This window comes from Ascaphus truei, chromosome 1, assembly GCF_040206685.1.
Source record: "Ascaphus truei isolate aAscTru1 chromosome 1, aAscTru1.hap1, whole genome shotgun sequence".
Classification (NCBI taxonomy): domain Eukaryota; kingdom Metazoa; phylum Chordata; class Amphibia; order Anura; family Ascaphidae; genus Ascaphus; species Ascaphus truei.
The window spans coordinates 313,873,715-313,899,877 of record NC_134483.1 but is presented as its reverse complement, the minus strand read 5'-3'; the positions used below and the strand labels follow the sequence as shown (position 1 = coordinate 313,899,877).

Genomic DNA, 26,163 nt, shown 5'->3' with positions numbered 1-26,163 from the left:
TCGCGCGACACCCATACTGGGGGAGAGTGCGTGACCTCTAACTGCCGTGCCCCCCCCCCCCCAGAAAATCTAGCGCCCCTCCAGTTTGCGCACCGCTGCTTTAGGGCATGATGGTTGACTGAGCCACTGACACCTGTGCTGAAGCAGGGATATCCTTAAAACCTAACCTGCAGGTGGCCCTTGAGGACTGGAGTTAGCCACTCCTGCTTTAAGTATTAATTTTAATATTAGGGGGTTTATTTAAGGGGTATTAGCGGTTAAGGTAGGGGGTTAATTTAAGGGTTTTTAGCAGGTAGGCGGTTAATTTAAGGGGCAAAAGAACAGTACAATATGTCTGTTTTCCTATAATCCTTTGATTTAACAACAATGAGATAAGGTTCTCAATACTTTACATCTAAGCAATGGAAATACTCCATTCTTCCTTTGGGTTTTGGAAAAAACAAAAGGACAATTATGTCCTGGGTCATATGAAAGGCAGAGACTACCTTAGGGCAAACTGGGGTACTGGCCACATAAAGATCTTATCCTAGTGGATCCTAAAATATGGTACTTTACAAGATGAGGCCTGCAGCTACCCAATTCTTCTGGCTGAGGTAATAGCTGTAAGGAATACTGCTTTGAGACTAAGACATTTATCTGAAAGTGGAAGCAAGGGTTAAATGGAGCAGAAAATAATGTTTCAGTCCCAGGCAGGTACTAGTAGACGAATTCGATGCCAGAGTTTTTTTGCTGCTTTGAGAAAATTAAAAACATAATTTTCATTAGCTAAAGGGATTTTGAAAGGGGGAGGGGGGAGGGGAGAGAGAAAAAAAGGCTGCAACTTGAACCTTAATACAATTATGGCTAAGACCGTTGTCATATCCATTCTGCAAAAATCTGTTTTCAGAGAACACTCTTTTGAGTGGCTCCTATGATGACTTAAACAATCTTTTATGATCTGCCCAGGACAGAATCTTTGACACTTCCCTCAATGCCTGTGAACTTCTTGTACAGCCCTGTTTGTTCAGTTAAGCCACTGCAGTGGCATTTTCTGAGACAACTCAGAGAGCTGTTCCATGAAGAGAGAACTGGGTTACCATATTGCCCTGAAAATAACTTTATTGGGAGAGAGCTTTTCACTGCAAAGGATTCTCGCAGAAGGGCATCCCATCCTTGCGAGCTGGCATCAGTCAACAATGTTCCATGTTCCAATCTCTAGAGCTCTGCTTTTCTTGAGATTCGAGAGACTCATCATCTCAGACTCTCGAATGAGATAAGATAGGTTAACATGCTGAGGATTTTGAAGATTCTTGTGTCAATCATTTAAAAAAATTGCTTGAATCGCCTTGATATGAAATTGCTCCCATGATACTGCTTCCTTGGTGTAAGGAATCCACAACTGAGTTTACTGGTTACCTTTGCCTTGCAGACCTGGGCAGTCCTGGAACACTCCCCCTGGTATCTACAGCAGCTGTGCAAGCTATTTACTGCAGCTCCAGCCTGTGCTCTCTCATTGGAAGAATGCTCTTACACTCCCCCTTTGAGATTGTCCCACTGACTTTTAAATACTGCATTCCCACAATCCCTCTCTGTCGAGCATAATCCTTCTTGGATGTTACCTGTGTTTTGCCACAAGCCGCTGGCTTGTTATCCCTCGTTACTTATCTCTCTTGTTATTGTTCTAGTTTGTTGTACTCGTTCCAGTTTCCACCAGGCCTGCTGCTGCTACGCTGAGGCCTGAGTTCCTGGTTCACAGAGGCCTGTGTTTTGCCTGCCTGGATTCTACTACCTGCTGCATTCACCCCCAGCAGAGGTATTGTTTGGATGCCGTGGCCTGCTTCTCTCTCTCCCTTTGCAGAGTCCTGATTGAACTTTTGCGCTGAAGCACGGGGTTACCAGTACTGCCTGGCGGTGTGCCCACTCCGGTCAGTCTTCCCTCTCCTAGACCGGCGCCATGGGCCGTGGACGCCACTCGCGCAAACCCTGTTCCTGACCTGCAGCGATTACGCTGAAGCAGAAGGACCAGCTTGATTTCCTGTTGCCGACTCCCTACTTGGACTACGACTATCTCTTACCCCGACTCTGGCTCGTCCAACGACTACGCTGTTCTCTCCAGCCCTGAACCCGTCCTGTTTGACTATGAACTTCGCACCCCAGACCAGTCTGCGCGGTCTAAGGTCGGTGAATATATAACCCCACCTCAGCCCCGCAGTCCGGCCTCGGTTTGTGTGCGAGCACAACCGTAACACTTGGTCAAGGTGAAGAAATCCAGCATCCTTGTACACTGACCTGCAGAAACTGGATGACTTAGACACAGTTCTCTTGCTGCCATGGCAATATTTAGAGCCTTTTCCCAGTGTAAGACCACCTTCCCCACTCTTGAATCTAATTGTATTCCATGGAACCTCAATCTCATTTAAGGGAACAGTGAGCTCTTCTCCATATTTATAAGCCATTCAAAACGTGGTAGCTTCCGTAAAACTGTTTCCACATGAAATCTTGCTTCTGGAAAAGAATGAGCTCGAATTAAAAGATCGTCCAGATATGGAAGAATGTAAATGCCCAATTTCCTGAGATGGGCAAGAACAGCCGCTGGAACTTTGGTCAATGTCCTTGGAGTGGTGGCTAGCCTGAAAGGATGCGCAACAAACTGATGATGCCTTTTCATTATGCAGAATCTCAAATATTTCTGATAGGATGGTCTAATAGGGATATGCAGGTACGTGTCTTTTAAAAATGGACTAATGCTATGATATCTACGGCTGAAGAGTATGAAGTATGGACTTTAGGGATTCCATTTTGAAGGGCCTGACCTTCAAAAATTGGTTGATGAACTTCAGATCTAGGATAATATATAATCCACCTGAGACCTTGGGGACCATAAGAAGACTGGAATAAATTCCCTTCCTTTCCTGGTCTCAGGAAACCAGCTGTATGATTGGTCTTTGTACATCTTTTGAACAGTTCTCACCAAAGCTAGCCTCGTCTTGTTGCCTGGGAAGTCTAGAAATAAAAAATGTTGCAAAATGTTGTCAAATTCTAACACATAGCCGCTCTTGATGAACTGTAATACCCAAACATCCATAGTGATGTTGGTCCTCTGATCACTGAAAAGAGAGATTCTTCCTCCTACTGGTGACAATCTCAGAGAACGGGACCTGATTATTTTCAGACTTGTTCCTTCCACCAGTCTGCAGTGGTCAACCAGACTGTTATTTACGCCCAGGATATGCTCTTCCAGGTCTGTCGTCCTGAAAGAAATGCTAATCTGGACGAAAACCTCAGGAACTTCTTGACTTCTTCTCCGGGAGGTAGAAAAATCCTTCTTCCTCCTGAAAACCTGAGAAACTATGGCATCCAGTGCCACTCCAAATAGTGTGTCATCTGTAAAAGGCAGATCCTCTAGTTGAGACAGATGGACCTGGCCATAAGTCTGATGGCAAATTAAGCATTGCACATGAAATACACTGCCTCTTTCACAATAACACAATCTTTAAGTACCCTCTGTCTTCAAACATCTTGTTTCTAGTTTCTAGTTGTTCCTCTATCTGAGTCAACTATATCTTCATTGTACAGTTCATACACGCTAAACAGTACCATGGGCTTAAAGGCTGCTCAAATAGTGGAGTACTGTTTCTTGAGTGCACCCTCCATTCCTCTATCCATAGGATCCTGGAAGGACAAAGCCTTCAAAAGCATTATTGTTCACCTTGCAATTCGGCCGGATTCACTTGAGTGGACTATCCCACTGCTATTTTCCTGATCAGAAAATAGATACATCTTCTCAAAGCATTTTGTGGTAGAAAAACTTTTATCTGCATGTTGCCACCCATTACCAATGATATGCTTGACAACTTGATGTACATGAAACACACTTGCTATTCGTGGGCCAAAAAATGCACGATCCACGGTATGAAGATGCTGCCTGACATCTGCAAAGCCCATAGTTTGTCTCATTCCCTTAATAAGCATGTCTATAGCTTTCCCATGACATTTTTCCAGCATATCCTTGATTTCTCACTCTTCCTAGTACGAAGACTTGCCAGAGTAAATGGTGCCCTGTACATCAGAATACCCTGGAGGACATACCCTCTTAGCTTCCCTCTGGCAGCCTCAAAAGTCTCCATGAGTAAGGTCTTCTATGATGAGAAAAACTCATTCACCTGAGAAGACGCTTCCTCACATGCAATATTCTTAATCCACTCAGAGACAGCCTTTTTAGCATAAATTACTAGGTAACTTTCCTTCACATAAGGCACAATGCTTAGTTTTAGCTGTAGCCTTCTTAGGCTTGGTAGCCACCTGCTCAGAGGCTCTAGATTCCATCCTATGCTCAGGGTAAATAATAGGGGCAGACATAAGAGGCAAGAAAGCAGCAACAACAGCAGCAGAGTATACTGGCTAATACAGGACTGAACTGGTCCAACTGTACCTTTTATGCTGTTCCCAGGAGACCAGGTGCAAAGAAATACCTTAATTGGCTGAACAAGTCAGCAGGAGGTAACTCCGCCTCCAACAAATTTTAACAGCAAAAATCAACTTGGATTTTCCTGCCCATGCACGCCCCCCCGCTCTCATTACAGAGCGTGCGTGCACCCGCAGCTCTTCTAGCTGCCGCACGGAACCTGGTCTCACCTCCCGCACGCGTCTCTCCAACGCGGCGCGCACACGCGATGGCGTGCGACGATCCCCAGCTGCGTGACAAACCTCTCCTCCATGCCTTGTTGCCTGCAGCCTATCCCTGCTCCGCACCGCCCTGTGTCCCCATTGGTCTGTCCTGCCTTTAAGTACTTCCTGCTTCCACCCATGCTTTGCTCAGCATAATCCTATATAGCCTTGTGAAGCTCACTTCTGTTGTGCAGTGCTCTGTTTCGTTTGCAGTTAACCTCTTGTGTACCGACTCGGCTTGTTTGTGAACTCTTCTGGATTTTGGACTTTGGCATACCCTCGACTACGGCGATCTCTCCTACCATGGAACACGGCATACGGACTCCGCTGCTCTCTACAATCCCAGACCACGGCTTACGGACCCTTACGATCCTGTCCTCTTCAACCCTAGGACTTGGCAAGTATACCGCATCTCCTACACTCTCCAACCCAGACCCGGCAACGCTAAACTATCCACCTTCCAGGCACGCCTCTGCTGCTGCGGGTGTGTGGTGTTATACCTTCCCACCTCAGTGCCGGTGTCTTGTCTTGTTTGTGGGCAGCGCGAGCTTTACACAGTCATGACGACCCGAATTTCCGGATGGGACCAGCGCTATATGTATGACTTCTTCCTGCCTGACGGTAGATACATCAGTTCCTGATTGGGATCCAGATGGCTTGCCGTGGTCTACAGATGTCCTGCCTTCCCCTGGCTAGCAGCTGTAAGCAGTGCGGCTCCAGGAGACGCTGGGAGATGGAATCCAGAAAGTGTCTGTGTGAGTGGCCTGTGGAGTATCTGAGAGGGACATCTACCCTGAAGACAGGTAGGACAAAATGACTGGGGAACTTAGGTGGAAGGTGGCAGAAATTTGTCATACCCTGCAGTAGGAGGGGCATAAAATCTCATCATGGGGACGATATAGATATATATATATATATATATATATATATATATATATATATATATATATATATATATAGTTGGGTCCAGAAATAATTGGACACTGACACAATTTTGGCTCTGTATGCCACCACAATGGATTTGAAATTAAACAACCGAGATGCAATAGAAGTGCAGACTTTCAGCTTTAATTCAATGGGTTGAACAAAAATATTGTATGAAACGTTTAGGAATTGCAACCATTTTCATACACAGTCCCCTTATTTCAGGGGCTCAAATGTAATTGGACAAATTAACACAATCATAAATAAAATGTTCATTTTTAATACTTTGTCGAGAATCCTTTGCAGGCAATGACTGCTTGAAGTCTGGAACGCATGGACATCACCAAACGCTGGGTTTCCTCCTTTGTGATGCTTTGCCAGGCCTTTACTGCAGCTGTCTTCAGTTGTTGTTTGTTCGTGGGTCTTTCTGCCTTAAGTTTTGTCTTCAGCAAGTGAAATGCATGCTCGATTGGGTTGAGATCAGGTGAGTGACTCGGCCATTGCAGAATATTCCACTTCTTTGCCTTAAAAAACTCCTGGGTTGCTTTCGCAGTATGTTTTGGGTCATTGTCCATCTGTAAAGTGAAGCGCCGTCCAATCAACTTCACTGAATTTGGCTGAATCTGAGCAGACAATATATCCCTATACACTTCAGAATTCATCCGGCTGCTTCTGTCACATCATCAATAAACACTAGTGACCCAGTGCCATTGTAAGACATGCATGCCCATGCCATCACACTGCCTCCACCGTGTTTTACAGATGATGTGGTATGCTTTGGATCATGAGCCGTTCCAAGCCTTCTCCATACCTTTTTCTTCCCATCATTCTGGTACAGGTTGATCTTAGTTTCATCTGTCCAAAGAATGTTGTTCCAGAACTGGGCTGGCTTTTTAGATATTGTTTGGCAAAGTCTAATCTGGCCTTTCTATTCTTGAGGCTTATGAATGGTTTGCACCTTGTGGTGAACCCTCTGTATTTGCTTCTCTTTATGGTAGACTCGGATAATCATATGCCTACCTCCTGGAGAGTGTTCTTCACTTGGCTGGATGTTGTGAAGGGGTTTTTCTTTACCATGGAAAGGATCCTACGATCATCCACCACTGTTGTCTTCCGTGGTCGTCCAGGCCTTTTTATGTTGCAGAGCTCACCAGTGCGTTCTTTTTTTCTCAGAATGTACCAGCCTAAGGATGCCCTGTTTCACTTGCATTGAGAGCTCCTTTGAACGCATGTTGTGGGTTCACAGCAACAGCTTCCAAATGCGAATGCCACACCTGGAATCAACTCCAGACCTTTTACCTGCTTAATTGATGATGAAATAACGAAGGAATAGCCCACACCTGTCCATGAAACAGCTTTTGAGTCAATTGAGTCAATTGTCCAATTACTTTTGGTCCCTTGAAAAAGAGGGGCTACATATTAAAGAGATGTAATTCCTAAACCCTTCCCCCATTTTGGATGTGAATACCCTCAAATTAAAGCTGATAGACTGCACTTCAAGCCCATAACTGTAACTTGAATTAATTTTGGTACACAGCCGAGATAACAAAACTTGTATCAGTGTCCAATTATTTCCGGACCTAACTGTATATATAATGGTATGAATAGAATGCACTTCAGTGGAGTGTGTACTTAAAATGTCCAATAAAGAATAGTATTCAGTCCAAAAAGGAGTTAAAAGTGTCTCCTGTTGCCTAAGTGGCAGCTTCTTATGTGAGGGAACTCCTGTGTCATCTCAATGGCACTTCTCTGGAGCTTGAAGGGAAAACCTGGATCCTTTGACGTCCCTCTTCACTATTCACCTGTGTTGGAGCTGGTTGTGGGGATCTTTCAGAGATGCTTCTGCAGAGTAAAGGGAGTCCTTTGTCATCCAGTGTCAGTGCCTCACTACACAGCCTGGTCTCATATGTGGCGCAGCTTGATGACATAATTGGTCGGAGCCGTACTTCAGGATGTGCTCTCTCCAAGGATCACCGCAAAGGACTCCCTCTGCAGAAGTGCCCCTGAAACATCCCCACAAGGAGTTCTAACACTGGTGAAACCGGATAGTGTCGGTGTCCCTCCTCATCAAAAGCTCCAGATCTTTCTTTCAAGCCACAAGAGCCAACAAAGCCAGCAGGATCTGTGGATTAAATTCCTAGATTCTTGCACAGATAAGCCACCATTTAAGACTCTCCTTTGAGTGCATTACATTTTAACCCTGTGTGCTTCTATATGTTTTTACCTATCTACTGAGATTAAAAACTGTTATATTTTAAGCAAACATACGTTTTGTATCTCCTAGCAGAAAAACAGCAGGTTCCAAAGATTTCTATCTTTTAAACTCTGATGACATTTAATTACATTCTGCATTTTAGATTATTTAAGTACTTACTGGTTAGAAATGCAAACTCACTAAGCAACATAATATATACTAAACCTGCAGCAATTTCAAATATGATAGTGAGTCAATTATAAATAACAATAATAACCCTCTTTAAAAGGTCCCAGTCAACAATTCTTTTTAACTTAATATTTCTTTCCAAAATAGAAAGCTGTTGGGGAATTTGTTCCATAAATAGGATTTTAGACCAGGTGTGTAGAACTATATTTTTACTTAAATTAAGACATCTCTTGGATTTGAGTTTAAAGCAGCAGTCCATGCTGCTGTTTTATTATTTTTTATTCCCCTTTAATATGTGCATCAATACAATCCACACAATGATAAGTAATTAGGTACTGTAAGTTGACGATCGATCTGTGAAGATTCGGCACAGGGGTTCACTAAATAGCTGTCAGTGAAGCAGAAGAGGACCAAAGATGCAAAGTTCTGTGGGGAAGATCATGTGACCAGGCAGTCACTAAATACAATTGGTGCACTGCTAGAGAGAGGACAGGGCTCAAAAAGGGTTGTGCCAGCGCTTCTTTTAGAAGAGGAAGGGGATGTAACTTTGTAAATGGTTGCTATAGAAACAATAATAGATGTAAAAAGTCAGTGTTTTAAAAAATAAAAAATAAATGCTACCGGTATTTTCTCATTAAAAAAAACCCATGTAGGATATTGCTTGGTCAGCAGCTTCAAAACCATGAAAGCACTAAAAAGTATACAAATGGTTAAATTAATTCTACACATGATCACACATCCCCAATGTCTCAATGCACTCCCATGCCATTATGGCCTGTAAAACCGCACCTGTGTATTCTTGTAATCTACGGACACTCCACATAAGATGCACTTCTTGGGGGGCTCTTTGTAAGGATTATCAATGTTCTGAGGCTGCAATTACAAGAGAAGACAGAAATATCATTGTATTCGCTGCAGCCAAGGTAACATAACATGCCATACAAAACAGAAGAATCTCAAACTAGATCTCTGTAGCATGACAATTATTTGACCCGTCTCAATGAAAGTTTATACGAAATAAAAGCTAGCTATTTTTTTCCATGATGGGATGATGCAGAGAGCCCAATGATTATACTGTGCATTACGCAGCAGGGAAACCCAATTCAAACTAAAAGACACACACACAAACAAACATGTGAAATTAAAATTGAGCCTGGTAGTTTATAATACTGCCATTAACATTTCAATACTTTGTTGATCCATTTATGCATAACCTTTCAAGGTCACAAAACTCTCTTCTTTGGGTGCAGGGACTTTATTGTTCAAGGGATTTTAAAGACCACAGCCCATACTGTATCTATTAAGCGTCGCTATTCTATAAGACACCATCTAGCGTAGAAGTCACCTGGCAGCCAACTCAAGCAGAAAGGGCTGTAAGGTGTCGTCTGGCACAGCACTGCTTACTAAAGGTGGCCCATTACGTTTGAAGAAAAAACTTTTGTGATCTTTAAGTCGTGAAAATTCATCTCAAAGGCTCATACACTCAAAATCCATGCAGGATTTTCAAACTGCTGCAAAAATACATTTTCTCCATGACTTAAACTGCTACATTAACTCTTGTACAAAGACTGTGCCACGCGCAGATGTCTTCCAGAGGATCCGCTTTTTTTGTTATTCTTGTGACACCAAGTACAAAAGGAAAGGGACAATGTCAAGAGCCCCATGTAAATATGGGAATAAGGTAACACCTTGCCCTGAAAACCTAACCATCTCAGACACACACACCCCTATTCAATATGCTGTGAAGCGGTCTTTTCATTGCCCCATGTTATTTAAAGAAAGCTGTCTCCGGGAAAACCGATTCACGAAATATTGAATACGAACCATTGCGAGACATTAGGAGAAATTCTCACAGTTCAGGGAATTCTGAAAATTGGTTCTATAGCAGAGGTGGGCAACTCCAGTCCTAAAGTGCCACCAACAGGTCAGGTCTTCGAAGATTACCCACTGATTGAGTCATCTGTGCTGAAGCAGGGATATCCAGAAACCCTGACCCTTAGTGGCCCTTGAGGACTGGAACTACCCACCCATCCCCTGTTCTATAGCAAAGGGTATAAACATGTGACGTGAAGGGGTGGCCAGTAAATAAAGGTGGTATGCCTGGCTGGGTAACACTGAGCCATATTGGGGAATTGTGATTGTCAGCTCTTCAACCCAGTTATGGCAGTAACACTGCTTTTAATAAAAATGTCTGTGTGTCTCCCCACAGGTATAAGGTGGCGAGAATCATGTTATTTCTATTGTAAAATGTATTTCAATAGCAGTGTTTTCCTGTAACCGTGCAAAGGAAAAATGGTGCGAGGTTCGCGCATGCCCGTAGCACACTAAGAAGCCCTCTGCCAGGTTTTGCCAGGTATGGGCAACGGTGGGATAGGTGGGGATATTATTCCCATGAACGAGATTGGCTGCAGAGGTTACAGATGGGAATTTGTACTGCATAAAAATCCCCGCAGCCGATCGGGAGTCAGATTCATCTAGCCTGGATTTTAAACTTTGCAACATTGTAACCCAAGTCAAGAGTTCGTAAGAACGAAGGAATCCAGAACCAATGCTACGGCGACAGAACGAAGTAAGCAGCTGCGGAGGAGAAATAGGAGTTGCGAGAGGTGGCCCTATCCAAAGAATGTTTTCGGCTTTGTTTGCGTACAACTTCCGCTCCTGGGAAATTGTGCCTAAAGACTAAAGATTTCGTTTTGCCCCGTCCCAGTAAGTGTATTTCAAGCGTTTTTTGCAAATAATCGTGTGTGTTCATTCTGTAAATAAATTACAATTTATTTTATCTCTTGCTTTGCTCAATCAAAGGATCCGGGTATTTTGGTGTTAAAAGCGCTGGTCTCCCGTGACAAAACATAATTGTCTCCAGCATGTGGGCTGAATTAAAAGTTATTTTAGGAGTTAGCCAAAAAGACTTCTATAGCATAGTATCTTAGACCAATACATTCTGTATTGTGAGAGATATCATGAAACATAAGAAAAGGATGAACAGATGTGTAAGAAAAACATTTTTTCAAAAATACTGGACACAATGGTGAACACACACACACCTCTCTGCGCTCCATGCTGTTTCCTCCTCTCCTTGGCCCCACCAAAAGGCTCCTGACACCTCCTCCCGATTGGTTACTGCTTGGTAATGCAGCTAATCAGGATGGAGGAAACGGCCCAGCCTCCTAGCAACAGCCCTGCTATAAGGGATCTGTCTGAACATTCAGGATGAATGCTGACAGGAAGTGATATCACCTGGTCTAATGCCACAACAGCCTTCTTGCTTCTTGGCAAATCCTACCCTTACTCCCCTGACAGGAAATCAGCCTCTCTTTGGTTGTCATTGCCATCTGCTGCCTCTGGCCTTTATAAAGGCAGGCAGTTGCTACTAGTCTTTGCTCGTGCAAAGTACTGGTTACCTTGTCTTGTCTGTGCTCCCCCTTGCCTTTGTTTTGCCTGCTGCCTGTCTTTACCTCGGAACCGGACATGACTACCCTTTGCCTGCCGCAACCTTGGAACTGGACCTGACTACCCTTTGCCTGCCTCGACCAGGGAACCCGGACCTGACTACCCTTTCATCCCATGTCTCTAATCCCAGGCCAAGGTTGGTGTATTACACCGTACCTCTGCCCTGCGGGTCCATAACCAGTTTGCAGTCAGCAACGTTAGACGAGCCATGCAATGGCCCCTGCAGAGGTAGCGAACGCTGTTTCCCTTCAGGGCCTGCTTCTGGGAACCCATGCCACCCATCTAACTATGCTGGATCAGAAACTGGATTCAATCTCCGCTACGCTGCAGAACCTGTGCAGTCACCTCAGTACACCCAGGGTAATCCTATCAATGCTCGCACCTTTAACTCGTGACGCTTCACCAGTATCTGTGGTCCTAAAGGAGCCCTGGATCCTGACTCCTGTCTGCTATGTAGGGCTTCCCTCAGCTTGCAGAGGATTCTTGAACCAGTGCCAGGTGCAGTTCGAAACACAACCATCAACCTTCTCTACCCACCGCTCGAGTGGCACATTTCTTCTCGCTCCTCACGGATGAAGCCTTAGCTTGGGCGTCACCTCTTTATGAAAAGGATTCCCCCTTGTTGGACGATTCCATCGCCTTCATGCAGACCTTCCAGAAAATCTTTGCTACACCTGGCCGTGCGGCTTCCGCTGAATTTGCACTACTACAGTTAAAACAAGGCTCTCGCACTATACGACAATATGGTATTGAGTTTAGGACCCTGGCAGCAGAGACCGATTGGAACGAGGGGGCTTTGAAGGCTGCTTTCCGTTAGGGCATTGGGGAAAAGCTGAAGGACAAATTGACGTACAGGGACCTACCCGCAGATATGGAAGGACTGATTGCCCGTTGCATGTCCCTGGACCGTTGCATGAGGGAGAGACAACAGGAGCAGGATTGTTCTAACAGTTTCCGGTCTCTTCTGCTAACTCCACCTATTCAGGCTTCTTCCAATGAAACGCCAGGAGAACCAAAGGAACCCATGCAATTTGGGAATTTGCGTTTGACAGAACGGGAGAAGCAGCACCAGCGATCCTTGGAGTTGTGCCTCTACTGCAGCGAGAAAAGCCACATGGTACGAACCTGTCCTAAGAAGTCGGGAAACTCCCATGCCCAGAGCAAGTAGGTGAGTTTCCTCTGGGTATCTGCATCTCCTCCCCATCTCCTTGTTGTTTGATGGTCCCCATCTGCCTAACCATTCAGTGATAACCAAGGCTGCCTTCGTGGACCCCAGAGCCACTGGTATATTTGTGGATAAGGCTTTTGCTCAATGGATCAAGATTCCTCTCCAGAGGAAGGCTGAACCCCTAGGTATCTCTTCCATTGATGGTAGATCATTGGGATCGGGGGTCATATCACAAGAGACGGTTCAAATCAGGGCTACGGTTCGTGTTTTGCACCACGAACTCGTCCAGCTAGATGTCATCAATTCCCCAGCCATTGATGTGATTCTAGGGCTTCCCTGGCTACGTATCCACAATGCCCAGATTGACTGGATTTCAGGACAGATAACTTGGGGGTCTGCCTGCCATGGCAAATGTCTCTCACCCTGTTGACCGGTGGGTTCTCTTCTACTGCCTGCTCTGGAGGACTTACCCGGTCTCCCGGCCTGTTACTCTGACCTGAAGCGGGTCTTCGACAAGGGACAGGCTGAAGAATTGCCTGTGCATCAACCGTTTTATTTTGTGATCAACCTCCTTCCTGGGATGACTCCTCCTCGTGGACATACATATCCTCTTTCCGAACCGGAAACCAAGACAATGAGGACATACACTGATGAAAACCTGAAGCGAGGATTCATTCGCAAATCCTGTTCTCCTCCTGGTGCAGGTTTTTTCTTTGTGGCAAAGAAGGACGGGTCATTGAGACCTTGTATTGATTACCGGGGTTTGGATAAAATTATGGTCAAGAACCGTATCCTCTTCCTCTTATCACCGAACTCTTCATCGTCAACAGTTTTTACCAAGCTCGATTTAAGAGGAGCCTATAACCTTATAAGGATAAATCAGGGTGACGACTGAAAAACCGCTTTCAACACAAGCGATGGCCACAAGCGAATACTTGGTGATGCCTTTCGGCCTAGGCATGTAAGGATCCGTGATCCTCGGCGCGCTCCTCGCATACCCCAACCCGTGACCGGGTGTTCCGCTTCTCCTGCAGCACATCTCGCCTGCCGGCGAATACCAGCATTCCATCTAGGGGCACAGGCGGATCACATTGCACTAAATGCCGTCCCCGCCTCCAGGCTACACTCGCGGGGTGACGCCACCGTCACGCAGCGCGCACCCGCTATGCGCGGCCCTCGCACACATACGCACAACCTTTCTTGCTCCTCTGCCTTAACTACACCTGTTGCTGATTCCTCTGCCTGTGTATACACCTGTGCTATCTCTCCAGCCAACCACAGCGAGGCATAATCCTGAGTATGCTCCAACCTCATTGGACAATCTCCCTTTATATGCTCAGCTGTCACACTGGCAAATTGGCTGAGCATAAACCTTCCTGCTAGTGAAGTGTTCACTGCTGTCTTGCCTCCACAGTCTTGTCCTGCTCCTTGTTCCTGACCTTGGCTACTCTTCCGGACTCCGCTCTTCTGTTCTCCTGACCTCGGCTACGTACGACCATCCGCACCTCTCCACTACTGACCTCGGCAAAGTATCACGACGATCCGCCTCTCTCCAATCCAGACCACGGCTAAGTACCTCCTACGATCTGCTACTCTCCAACACCGACCTCGGCAAGTATTACTGACCATTCAGACCTCTCCTACCCCGACCCGGCTACCTCGACCAATCTACACTCCAGACTCGCCTACGCAGCTGTGGGTTGGTGTTATATCAAATCCCCACCTCGGCCTCGCGGTCAAGCCTTGTTTGTGGTGAGCTCTCCGGTACAAGGCAATGCACCCGCAGTGCTCTAGTTCTTTATTAATGAAATTGTTAAATTCGGGAAATCCGCCTTTCTTTTCTCGGATACATCATCTCTGCCCAGGGCCTAGAAATGGATCCTGCCAAAGTTGCTGCTGTTCTGGACTGGCCAGTACCCAGAGACTACTATATATTGCTAACATCCTACCACAACATTAAGTTATAGGATTATACTAATTCTACAAGCAACTAGTGTCCAATCCAGCTATTAACATCTGGAGTGCCAGTTCCATACCATATATGGAGTAGTATAAGACCATCTAGGATAAGGCTCTATATTATTAACCTGCATTTGATCCTATAAAAGGTGTAATACTTAGTAGACACTCCTTATCTAACAAATATAGGTGTTTCTGCAGTGCCTATGCTATATCAGTATTAACCCTTCGAGTACTAGTGCAAACTCTAGATCTGCATGCTTCAGATCCCAGGGTTACACGATATAATATTTTATTCTCCAGCACTCACGTACAATTACTCTTTAATTGACGCGAGTGATCACGTTTTGGTGCACAGCTACCTATGATTGTAACACACAACCATATCACAATACTGGCTGCACATCTTAGCAGCACAGTAGAAGGTTCCTGATAAAAGTGCACCAACAAGTACTCAATACTGTGGCACTACATATATGGTCACTACTTTAATTTCCACTCCAAACCAATCCCTAGATAACCACTGCAAATGAGGATTACTAGGGCCAGTGAATTCACTAACGCTGGTCTTTAATATCCATATAATACTTTTTTGGAGTAAACTACCCCAAGAGTCTACAGAACACTTGGTACTATTTAATAAATGTTTTAAACCCCATTGTTTTAACGAGTTTATCAATAAATATGTTTTAATTTAACCCACCATCTCACATAGGAACAGAGTGCTACACTGGCGACACACTTTATTCGAGCTCGGCTAGTCCCACGAATTCGGGTATACCCGGGTGTATTAAGGTTTGTGACTGTTTTCTGCCCGAGTGCATTGAGGTATTTTCCAGGCAGGGATTGAAGCATTTTATTCCCTCTGGCTGCAATACTGCACAGTATATATATATATATATACTGCATTACAATTCATGAATTTATGCCATCTGGTAGACACGCGAAGCATTGCAGCCTATTAAATCCTAATCATTATCATTTAACAGATCAGCCGCCCGTCAGCCAGGCATGAACCAAGGCTGGGAAGGCAAACACAACGGGGCTTGTCAGAGGTGAGGAGCGGCGCATTCCAGGTATCTGCCAGGTACATACTGGGTATTTGCTCGAATAAAGTGTGTCGGTGCAGTACATAGGGGTTCTGTCCACTTTCAGTTTTACTATTATTCCTGCCCCTCTAAGCACCATTTCCTACATCACTAACTGTAGCGGGGGTATCTAACAAGTGATCCTCCATCGTATTCAGAAAGCCCCGAACAAGGTGCCCGCTGGAATAGCGATTCCTCCATCCAAACTTTTCATTCCTCCTTCACTCCGGCAGGAAGTCCTACGATGGGGAAACAAAGCTAAACTTGCAGGCCACCCAGGGTTTCGGCAAACGTGAACTTCTTGAGAGGACTTTTTGGTGGCCAAAATTAAAAACTGAGGTACAGGACTTTGTCTCAGCCTGCAGTGTATGTGCCCGAACTAAGGTTCCCTGAACACTTCCTTGTGGGCTTCTACAGCCTCTGCCAATACCCTCCAGCCCTTGGACGCACCTATGGACTTTATCGTAGAACTTCCCCCCTCTCAGAGTATGACGACAATTCTTGTTATTTTTGACCGTTTCACGAAACAAGCTCATTTTATACCTCTAAAGAAGCTTCTCTCTTCTTCTGAACTGGCAGACATCTTTACCAAGGAGGTATTTCGTCTGCATGGACTGCCCTTACAGATTGTCTCAAACTGGGGATGCAAGTTCATCTCGAAATTTTGGAAGGCATTTTGCAGGCGATTGGGGATTGACCTTCACTTTTCATCTATCACCCACAATCCAATGGGCACACTCAGTGCCCCAACCAATCCTTGGAGCAATACCTGAGATGCTATATTAACGAACACCAGAATGATTGGGCAGAACTCCTACCACTGGCTGAATTTGTCAGTCAGCAACGTTATAACCTGCTCGGGGAAATCCCGCAGTTCTCCAAGCCGATCAGGTCACTATGTCCAGAAAGATAATACTGGACACATACATGTCCAGTATTACCTCTCATTTTTGAAGTGAAACTTCTTTGCTGGCACCTACAGAGAAAGCCACGTCGGTAAAATGTCTGTGGGTAAATGAGTAAAACCCTGTGGGTAATATGGGGAAAATGTAATTCATTGTCACAAAAACGAGTGATGGAAGTGATGTCATGATGCAGAAACGGGCCTTGGTGCGTGCGCAGAAGGATCCTCTGGCCTCCGGCGCATCCGTCATGCGCAGAGGCGTCCGGTGCAGCACCAACACTTGGGAGACGGAGCCACACACACACACCGAGAGACACACACACACACAGAGACACACAGACAGACACAGACACAGACGAGGAATTCCCAGTTACTATACATATAGAAGTGCAAATAGCTAAAACAAGGGGAGGGGGCCGAGCACGCGCGTTCCAAGTCAAACTTCTTTGCGTCGTTTTATCACTGAAATTGTGTTTTGATTTTTAATTAAAAACATCACCATTAAAAAATACAATTTCTGTGACAAAACAGTTTCACTTAAAGCTGCAGTTTTTTTTTAAAATATATATATATATATTTTTTTTTCCCATTCAGTATGTGCATGAATACAATCTGCACACTGACAAGTGATTAGCTAAGCTGCAGATCGATTCGTTCTCCTGTAATCGATTGCTTGCTCCGGGTTATTTAATTCTGTTCTTGCACAGCATTGTGGGCAATGTAGTCCAGCAATATTATGTGACTGGGCAGTTACTAGATACAATTGGTGCACTGCTAGAGAGAGGTCGGGGCTCAAGAGCCAGAGCCTATCAGAAGGGGAAGGGGCTGTCACTTTGGAAATGCTTCCTACATTAGAAACATTAACAATGTCTTTAAAACATTTATGAATTGAAACTTCTTTAGCTTCCAGAAGAGGCCATCAGCAACATTCACTGCCACTGAATTTTGCCAGCTTCCAGCAGCAGGAGGAACACACACACACACACACACACACTGACTGACTGATTGACACAGACAAGGAATTCAATTACTGTAAATATAGAAGTGCAAATAGCTAAAACACACTTTTTAAGTCAAACTTCTTTGCGTTTTGGCACTGAAATTGTTTTGATTAATTAAAAACATCACCATTACAATTTCTGTGACAAAACAGTGACAAAAGACAAAGAAGTTTCACTGAAAATGCGCGTTATCAGCACACACACAACTTTTTTTTTTTGAATGCTACGAGTATTTTCTCATAGTACAGAACTGATTTATTTAAAAAAACAAAAAAAACACATAGGATATTGCTTGAACTGCTGCTTTAACAAAGGAATACAGGAAACCGAACACAGATTTAATATTTCTTACCATATCTTCTTGCACATGGTGCGAGCTGTGGTTTCTTTGCTGTATTACTACAGAAAAACACACACACACAAATAGTACATATATAATTCATGTTATATATTGATAGAAAGCTCTTTGCAAATAATTTCAAGGACAATTGTCAGATTTACTAATTTTGCAAAATGTTGCCCCCGAAAAAAAAAAGCATAGACGTATATCATTTAAAACAGGTATTTAATAACCAATTTATTCTACAAATGACAGGACATGCATCCAAAACAGTGTCGCACGCTCAATTGCTCTCACTTCAGCACAAACCTACTATACTGTATGTTGAAATATAGGACTGATGTTTTATTAAAACAAAACGGGGTTTATGCATATGTCGCAGCGACCAATCACTTGAAATTCCCTCAAGGGGAATGGGGAATTTCAGCCGAAAACAGCTCGAGCTGTCGCTTCAGCAGCTATAGAATAAGCCCCAAGGTCTCTAGTTACCAGACAGTCAGCTCTTTTGCTTCCTTCCCATCCCTTATTTAGCCAGCATTGATTTCTCCCTAATTATTAGGACTCTAAGTGCTGGTTAGGGTAGAGGTTAGGCTGGCACATTAGGGTTAGTGTAAGGGTTAAGCTGAGCATGTCTTATTTATCCTGCTCCCAGTTACACAAGTCTGAACAGCCCGTTATTTACCTGTCTCGCCTCTAACTTATTAAAATTAAGCATGTTACGGATTTAATCTAAACTCTCTTTCACTGTTTTTTGTCAACTATTCCCCTCCAAGAGCCCTATAAAAATACACACAAAGGGCACAAAATTCAGTGTTTGTGATCGGTGCCTTTTACGTCTCTCTTATTTTCAATAAGAGTCACTTTTTAAACTCAACGATCCGTTGATTTCAATGGCATCTCACTCTCCGGAGTAAAGACTTTTCCATTATAATGTGATCTGATTTCTGTAAGGAGTCCCCAAATCACCGTTACTTGGCCCCCTGGATGGTCTCTCAATGTTCAATTTCCCATATCCAGCCCATGAAGAGATTGGCTTTATTCTATATTCGACAGTATTGCACAGCAAGCCTTATTGGCTTCAATGGGCCATATGGCAGCTCCAGGTCAGTGCTATAAGTCCCTATGACCAGCGGATCATCTGCTCCTAATCATTTTATTGCAGTTTCTGAAACAGTTTAAGTGCCATTGTTTACACTGAAACTCGCCTTTCAGCTAACATAATGAAAACATACAAAGCCGAAAATGTTGTTGTCCCCTGCCCCCCGTTTGCGCACCCCTGTACTAGAGGGTGCTGAGTACAGCTAATTGTTCTATTTACAAAACATACCATTCCCCTACTTCCTATTTCCATAGCAAAAACATTGCTTATCTTTAAAAATATATATAGTAAAGATAGGGTCCTAGTGTTTAAAAAAAAAAAAAATCAAAAGACGCATTTATTAAACAGAATTAGTACCACTACTGTTTTTTTGTAAGCAACTTCAACCAGTGCTGGATGAGGGCTCTGTGTACATATTTATTCTCCGTGTGTATTTATATAGGTGTGTGTGTGTGTGTGTGTGTGTGTGTGTATATATATATACACACACATACACACTTTATTACCTGACCCCTTTTTACAATAACAGAAAACCCCTGCTCTATGTAGTAGCTTGTGTATTTATTTATGTATGTGTATACTTCGCATCCTACCTGTGTGGGGTTCCCCTGTGATGTGTATGCTGGAGGGTGAGAGGGGGCACAGTTTGGGGGTGAGCGGCCTGATGGCCGCAGCACACAGCACCACCCTGAGCAGGGACATCCTGCAGCAGCAAATCCTGCACTGTGTGACCTGCAGAGGGAGGAGGAAATGATATCACAGTCACGCACACACCCTCACACTGGGCCGGCTCACAACTGCACACACTGATCTGCAGTTCCTGGGAGGCAGAGAGAGGGAAGGAAATAAACAGAGAGAAGGGAATACAAACAAAGAGAGGGAAATAAACAGAGAGAGGGAAGGAAAATACAAACCGAAAAAGAGAAAGAAATAAACAGAGAGGGAAGGGAATACAAACAGAGATAGAGAGGGAAGGGAATATAAACAGAGTGGGAGAGGAGATAACAGGAAGGAGAGGGAGACGAACAGGAGAAAGTGAGGGGTAGAGAAAAAAGTCAAATAAAGAGGGGGAAGGAGAAGAGCAAAATGAAAGAAGGGACTGAGGAAACTGCAAGGGGTGGATAACACAATTATTAATGGTTGGGATTTAGATAAAATGTTGTCATATTATTCATAATTTAGTACATTATTTCATGATCAGACAGTTTACCATATTGCAGGATTTAATTTGATATATATATACACACACACACACACACACACACACACACACACACATGTATACATGTATTTATTAGCCCTACATCTATTTCTCCCTTGTCACTAGGTGTGGGCGTTTTGCCTAAATCAAAGCTTTTCTAGCCTCTTTATTTTGCATCTTCCCCAGCTGGAGCTCACGCCCCTTAATTATTTTTAACCCTGGGGACCAGCACCGCAAACTGCTGATGCAATGTTCACGATCTGGATACCGTTCAGGTGCAGACTGAACTAGCAGGCCGCCGAAGGGCAATAAACCATCCCCTTGGTGGCCTTCATGCCAGGCGTGACCATGGCAGTGACGTCCCTTCCGCTATCAACGGCTGCTACCTTACAGCCAATCGGAAGACGGGAACCATCTGTGAGCGCGGCTTTTCATTGGCTGCTAAAGCGTCCTACTTGCCCACCGTTGGCATCTTCCGAGAGCGGTGGATAATGGAACGCGTTTGAAAAGTGTCCGTTTTGGGACAGAGCAGAGTGAGTTGGAACGCTCAGGGTCACGTGGGTGTATATGAAGCCGTCACGCCGCCGCCTCGCTGGACACACTGCAGGTGTGAGGTGCAGGGAGTAAGATCAGAGCTGTGCAAGCTATAGGGACGCTGCCGCACTGCGCTTTACACGTACCCTCTGGTGATGCTATAATGTGGTAACACAACCACAAAAGTGCACAAATCTAATCATTCGATACTTTGTGCAAACAAACACATGAATACATTGCAGGAGCTGGCTACGAGTAAGGCCTCGGCCATGTTACGTGCTTGCTGGCGGAAGCGCGCTGAGGCGCGCTCCCGCTCAGCACTGAGCCCCTACAGCCGCAATTAGAGCGGCTTTAGTAGGGGCTCACCTGCGCTTCCGCGCGCTTGCGGAAGCGCAGGTCTTGGGGGAATTTAAAATTCCCCCGCTTGCCGGCGAGACAGGCCGGTCACGTGAGCGGCTCGCCCAATGAGGGCGAACCAGCTCCGTGACGTCACTGGCCCGCCCCCGGCCAGTGACGCGCCCGCCCCCGGACCGCCCCCTGACGGCTGCTGAGAGCGCTTGCGGTAAGCAACCGCAAGGCCAGGGAAAGCACCCGCTTTCCCTGCGCCACAGCGCGCCTCAGCACGCCAGCAGGGACCGTGGACTCGGCCTTAGGCTGCGTCCACGCTAGCGCTGAACACGCGGCGCTTGTCAAGTTTAGTTCCTGCAATTTAAATTGTCCCGCTCACGCGGTGCGCGTGCGCTCTCCCAAGCTTGGCACTTGGGGAGACAAAAAAAAAGAGCGTTTGAAGCGCGCTCAACATGCCCCCACGCGCGCGCTTGCAAAATAGACAGGACACCCGCCGCTCATGCTTGGAGAGTTAGTGACTTCACCGCTCTCAAGCATGAGCGCGCTCAGCGTCAGCGGGGCCCAGCCTTAATGTGCTGGTTTGGAGGTGGGGGACACCGCTTCCAGTCTTCAGTCGGTCTCCATTTCAGGCAGCAGGAAATAAGGTGTCAAGGAGCAACTGTTGCTTATTAGTGCAGCTCTCCCTGTGCACAGCAGTGTGTACACTACAGTATCAGTGCTACAGATATGTACAAAACTATCTAAAATTACGTTGCTACATGTGTAAGCGTTTTCTTCCCCAAATTAATTTCCTTGCGAAACATTTGTCCAAGTCACAAATGGCCAATAATGTCACCAAAATCGTAAGTTTTCAGCAAAGTATCGCCAAACATGGTGTATGGGCTCAGCTTACAGTCTCCCCGTTAAGTCAATTTAGCGATTTCAGAGAATGTAGCAAATTAGCGTTTAGTGGTAACTGATAATAAGTGAGTGCCTTGCACAACTGGATGTGCCATATACTCAGAAATATTAAATAAGTGGACCCACTGCTATTATCCTACTTGGCTATATATACAATGTGGATATTCTAACTTAAACAAACAAAATACAATGCACGCTACTAGATGCCATGTTTTAACAGTTTTCCTCGCGTCTCTCAGAGAACAGGCTGGGAAGGGATTTAAATGCCCTAGTGTTGTGTGCTCATTTGCATGTCATTTCCCTGAATCCCTTGCTGCAGTGGAAGCATTGTATGCTAAGAGATAATGTGGAAAAACAAGGTTGCAGACCTGTCAGAGATATGTCAATGTACTCACAAGTGATTTTTCATTTGCTGGTTTTATACAAACTATGGTATGGAGTGTTCTGGACGTGGCTGAGTCAGTGACGGGATTTACATGCACCAATATACAATAAAAGGCACCGCCTGCATATGTGTGCCTGAAAGCATTGCATATACACTTTCAGTATGTAATGAGCCAGTAGATATCGAGATCATCACACACTGTTGCTTCTCGAATTATCCCTCTCCATGCTACTGATGTTGCAAACGTCTAAATTGTATTTGACATCATAACGTGCAAAACCCATGGTGGCTAATCCAGTCCTTTATAATCTAGAGACATTTCATTGTTTAACGAGTCGTTAAAGCAGAAAATTTAAGATAGACTCTTGCTCAGCAAATTTACCTAGTAAAGTGCAATCTAAAGGGGAAAAATGACGCGAAACTTGATATAAAAAAAAATAACCCCCCAAATTGGTGACACTCTGTTTTATTAGTGTTTAAAAAGCAAATGTGTATGCTTAGTGCAGATGGATTTCATTTCCTGACAGTCTTGGAAAAGGAGGGCATCTGAGCAATAATTAATTATTAAAGAGCACATGACGAGATTCGTCATATCCTACCAACTTTACCCTTCCAGCACTGCTAGTAATTTGTGAGTTCTTAACTTGTTTCACTTTACTTTTTCTGCTACTTTTAATCCCATGGTTGGAGGCAACAATACAGAGAATGACAATCTGTTGTGGCTTTTTATTACCATTAGAACTATTTGTGACATTTTTAAAGGGCCATGTAGGAGTGTAAATATTCTTTTATAAGATTATATTTTTCCCTTGCTTTCCAGACTTGCATGAAGAGGAGTTACATCTGCATCCTAGGAAGCAGTAAGAACCAATCGTAGCGTGAAGACGTTGCAGCAGATCTAGATATGCATTACTTGGTGAAGAAGATTTCGTCTCTCCCTCGTCCACCTCCAGACACCGCTGCAGAATGAATGCTGTGAACATCCCTGACCTGAAATTATTATTATTTTTTTTTAAGACAATTGGTACTGGTTTGTTGACAGATGATGTTTAGAGACACTTGTGTTTGGAAGGACTGAGGAAGCTTCTGCGTGTGGGTCAGGTCACTTCTAATGGAGACGGAGATGAGGACCCAGATATTAACCTGTATGAGATAATCGCCCATCAACTGGATCAGCACATCTCCGTTTGATGCTGCAAATTATGATGACGCAGATCCGAGAGAAGACAGTCGCCCTCACGTCCGTTGTTAAGTTACCACACATTGTCTTGACATAGATTTGTAAATAATAAACTGCATAGGATCGCATTGACTTTGCAAAGAAGGCATAGTTGTATATAGTGTTGGTGAGCCAAAGATGGCATATTACATGAATGAAACATAAACATTTCTGACCTACAGATAAGAGGTTGCCATTAAGCTGTCTCTTCCATCTGAGCAACACACTTGCGCTGCAATAAAATTACATTGAAGCTGACCCTTCAAGGGGCTGTTTTTTGCAGTGGGATCTGGGGGTCAGCACTTCAATGTCTTCACTCAGGTGATGGAAGCCAGCGTTCTCCGGGTCAAGAGACGGATTCCTGTGCGAAAGAGAGGCCTCCCCACAGGCCGCAGCCTCCTCACGCCTGACAAGAAGAAGTCGGGTAGCAGAGAGGACGAAGACATGAAGATCACCACTGACTCCCGGGTTGTGGACTGTTCCTGGGTCTCTAAGGAAGATGATCCTGTCTCGTCACTATTCAGAGAGGTAGCATTCCTCAATATGAGGCGTTCCCAGCCCAGCATAGTTGTGTAATCATTAGATTTATTTTCACGTAAAGGAACTGAAACCCTGTAAAGCGAGAATATAATGGTAATATTTATACTACAGTACAGTACATAATCGTATTACTGGTAATAATAATATAATCCAAATGAAAGGGGAAACTTGGGGATGATGAATCAAAGTCTCCCAGCTGCAAAACCAGAGGGGTGGGGGGGGCTGCCATTTTTGTTGTTGATACACCACATGGAGACTGATATATCACCTAGAAAAACCTTTTGTTCATTTGATGTTTATAGATATAGGCTATCAATGTGAGTCCTTGTTTCAGACACTTAACATCTGCAAAAGTCACATATCCACAAATGGCTCATTGAATAAAATAGCAGATAAATCTATCAGAGATGTTGCCCACATAATGGCAAACCACTGTGACCGTGTTTGACATGCAGCCCAGTTCTGATTGAGTTTTCTCCCCATACAGTGCAGTGGCAGTGATGAAGATCTGTTTGGTGAATATGACAGCTTTGCGGAGGACCCGTCCTTGCTAGCTCAGGTGGATGACTTGGAAGAGCTAGCGTCTGCTAACGCTTCGCAAACTTCAAGTCCAAAACGAAAACTGGAAGCTCTTAATTTCAATGATGCAAAAAACAAGAGTGATATATCCATTGGTGCAGAAGGGCTTCTGACACAACGATCCGAGGAGGATTACCATTCACCCAGGGCCACAAATAAAGTGAAAGGTCTATTTGAGGATGTTTTAGATGATTTTCCATGTTCCCAGTTACTTTGCTGTGAAGATGCAAATCAGACTGCTGTTGCTGCTGCTACAATCGAGGCCTCCACAGACGAGCATCTTGCACAAACACTGGGTGTATTGCCCCATGGGGACGGAGACCCTTCTAATGCTTCTCTGTTGAACTATGAGCCAGGAAGAAGGCAGAGCCTAAAGGATCGTCTCAAAAGCACATTAGCTGGAAATGCTACGGCTCAGACGCCACTGGTCTCTAGGACTAAGAAGCTCAAGGAAGCTGTCCTCTCAGAGGAAATTGATGTTGCCATGAAGGCTGTGGAAAGGTCCTCTGATTTGGACATGGGGCCATTTTATGGTTTACCCAGCAGGGTCAGTGACCTAATTGGTCAGTTTAGAGGAATTACAAAACTCTATGGTAATTTGTTTTCTTTTCATACTTGGGCTGTTACGGCAGAAAGAAACCACAGTACCCTTGAAGCTTGCTTGTTTGTATTATGTACTATATAATACTAGTTATTCCACTTACCACCATTATATGCTATTTCATGTTGTAATCTGTGCCACAAAAGCAGAGGTTTTTTTTGGTTTGTTATTTTTTTAAATTCGACATTTCTTTGGATAGAGATGTAATTATAATTTGCAACATTTGGTGTTATGATGAAATGTTGACTTACAGAATTGTCTATTCTGTCAAGGATGTTGATATTCCATCAATTTTGCAGCATGTAGTTTGAAAGAGTTGTGGCAACAGAATTCATGGGAAAGTTCCAAAATAAATTGTAGGTTGCAAAGCACATTACCCAAAATGACTAGATTGATTGAACCATATGACATGTACTTGAACTACTGCAGTTTACTTCAATGACAGCAGCTGAAGCACAACTGATATGGCCATAAAATGGCAGTTTTCCTGATCTTTCCAGTGACGGGGGTAAACATAGCAAGTGCAAGATGATGGATGCTTCCGGTAAATCTGTGTCATGTGACTTCTTCCTGATGGATACATTTGTTTTATATTTCAGTTCGTATGGCGTTGTAAAATGTTTTCACTGTAAAGTTATAAGCTATGTTACTGTAGGTTACATTTTGCAGTAATATATTCTATACCGGGGAATATATTGTGAGAGGTAGACCTTTTAGGTGCCATGTGGCAAGACAATTTTGGAGCCGAGTTGATACTGAGGCCTGTATTCTATAAAGCGGGACAGCGCTGATCTCACACAAAAAGCCTCTGACCTCAGTTGGTCTTTCTGTGCGATAACGCCAGATCGGTGCTATAGCACTGTGTAGAATAAAGACCTGAGTTGTTGTTTTAG

General features: G+C 44.4%; 2 protein-coding genes across 10 annotated transcripts in view; one reads left to right on the top strand and one right to left on the bottom strand.

Annotated features, from left to right (window-relative positions):
* Positions 1–20,540, bottom strand: part of MRPS18C (mitochondrial ribosomal protein S18C) — a 22,668-nt gene extending 2,128 nt beyond the window's left edge. Inside the window, exons 1-4 of one of the 3 annotated variants that reach the window (XM_075605668.1) lie at positions 20,433–20,540; positions 19,557–19,695; positions 17,877–17,923; positions 8,744–8,827 (exon numbers count right to left, since the gene is read on the bottom strand). In XM_075605668.1, the coding sequence (XP_075461783.1) occupies positions 8,744–8,827; positions 17,877–17,923; positions 19,557–19,665 (240 nt within the window). In that variant the 5' untranslated portion in view covers positions 19,666–19,695; positions 20,433–20,540. The other 2 variants (XM_075605684.1, XM_075605674.1) reach the window with 2 other exon arrangements.
* HELQ (helicase, POLQ like) overlaps positions 20,267–26,163 on the top strand; it is a 27,027-nt gene continuing 21,130 nt past the window's right edge. The window contains exons 1-3 of one of the 7 annotated variants that reach the window (XM_075605576.1): positions 20,267–20,697; positions 23,152–24,078; positions 24,578–25,262. In XM_075605576.1, the coding sequence (XP_075461691.1) occupies positions 23,875–24,078; positions 24,578–25,262 (889 nt within the window). In that variant the 5' untranslated portion in view covers positions 20,267–20,697; positions 23,152–23,874. The other 6 variants (XM_075605583.1, XM_075605590.1, XM_075605608.1 and 3 more) reach the window with 6 other exon arrangements.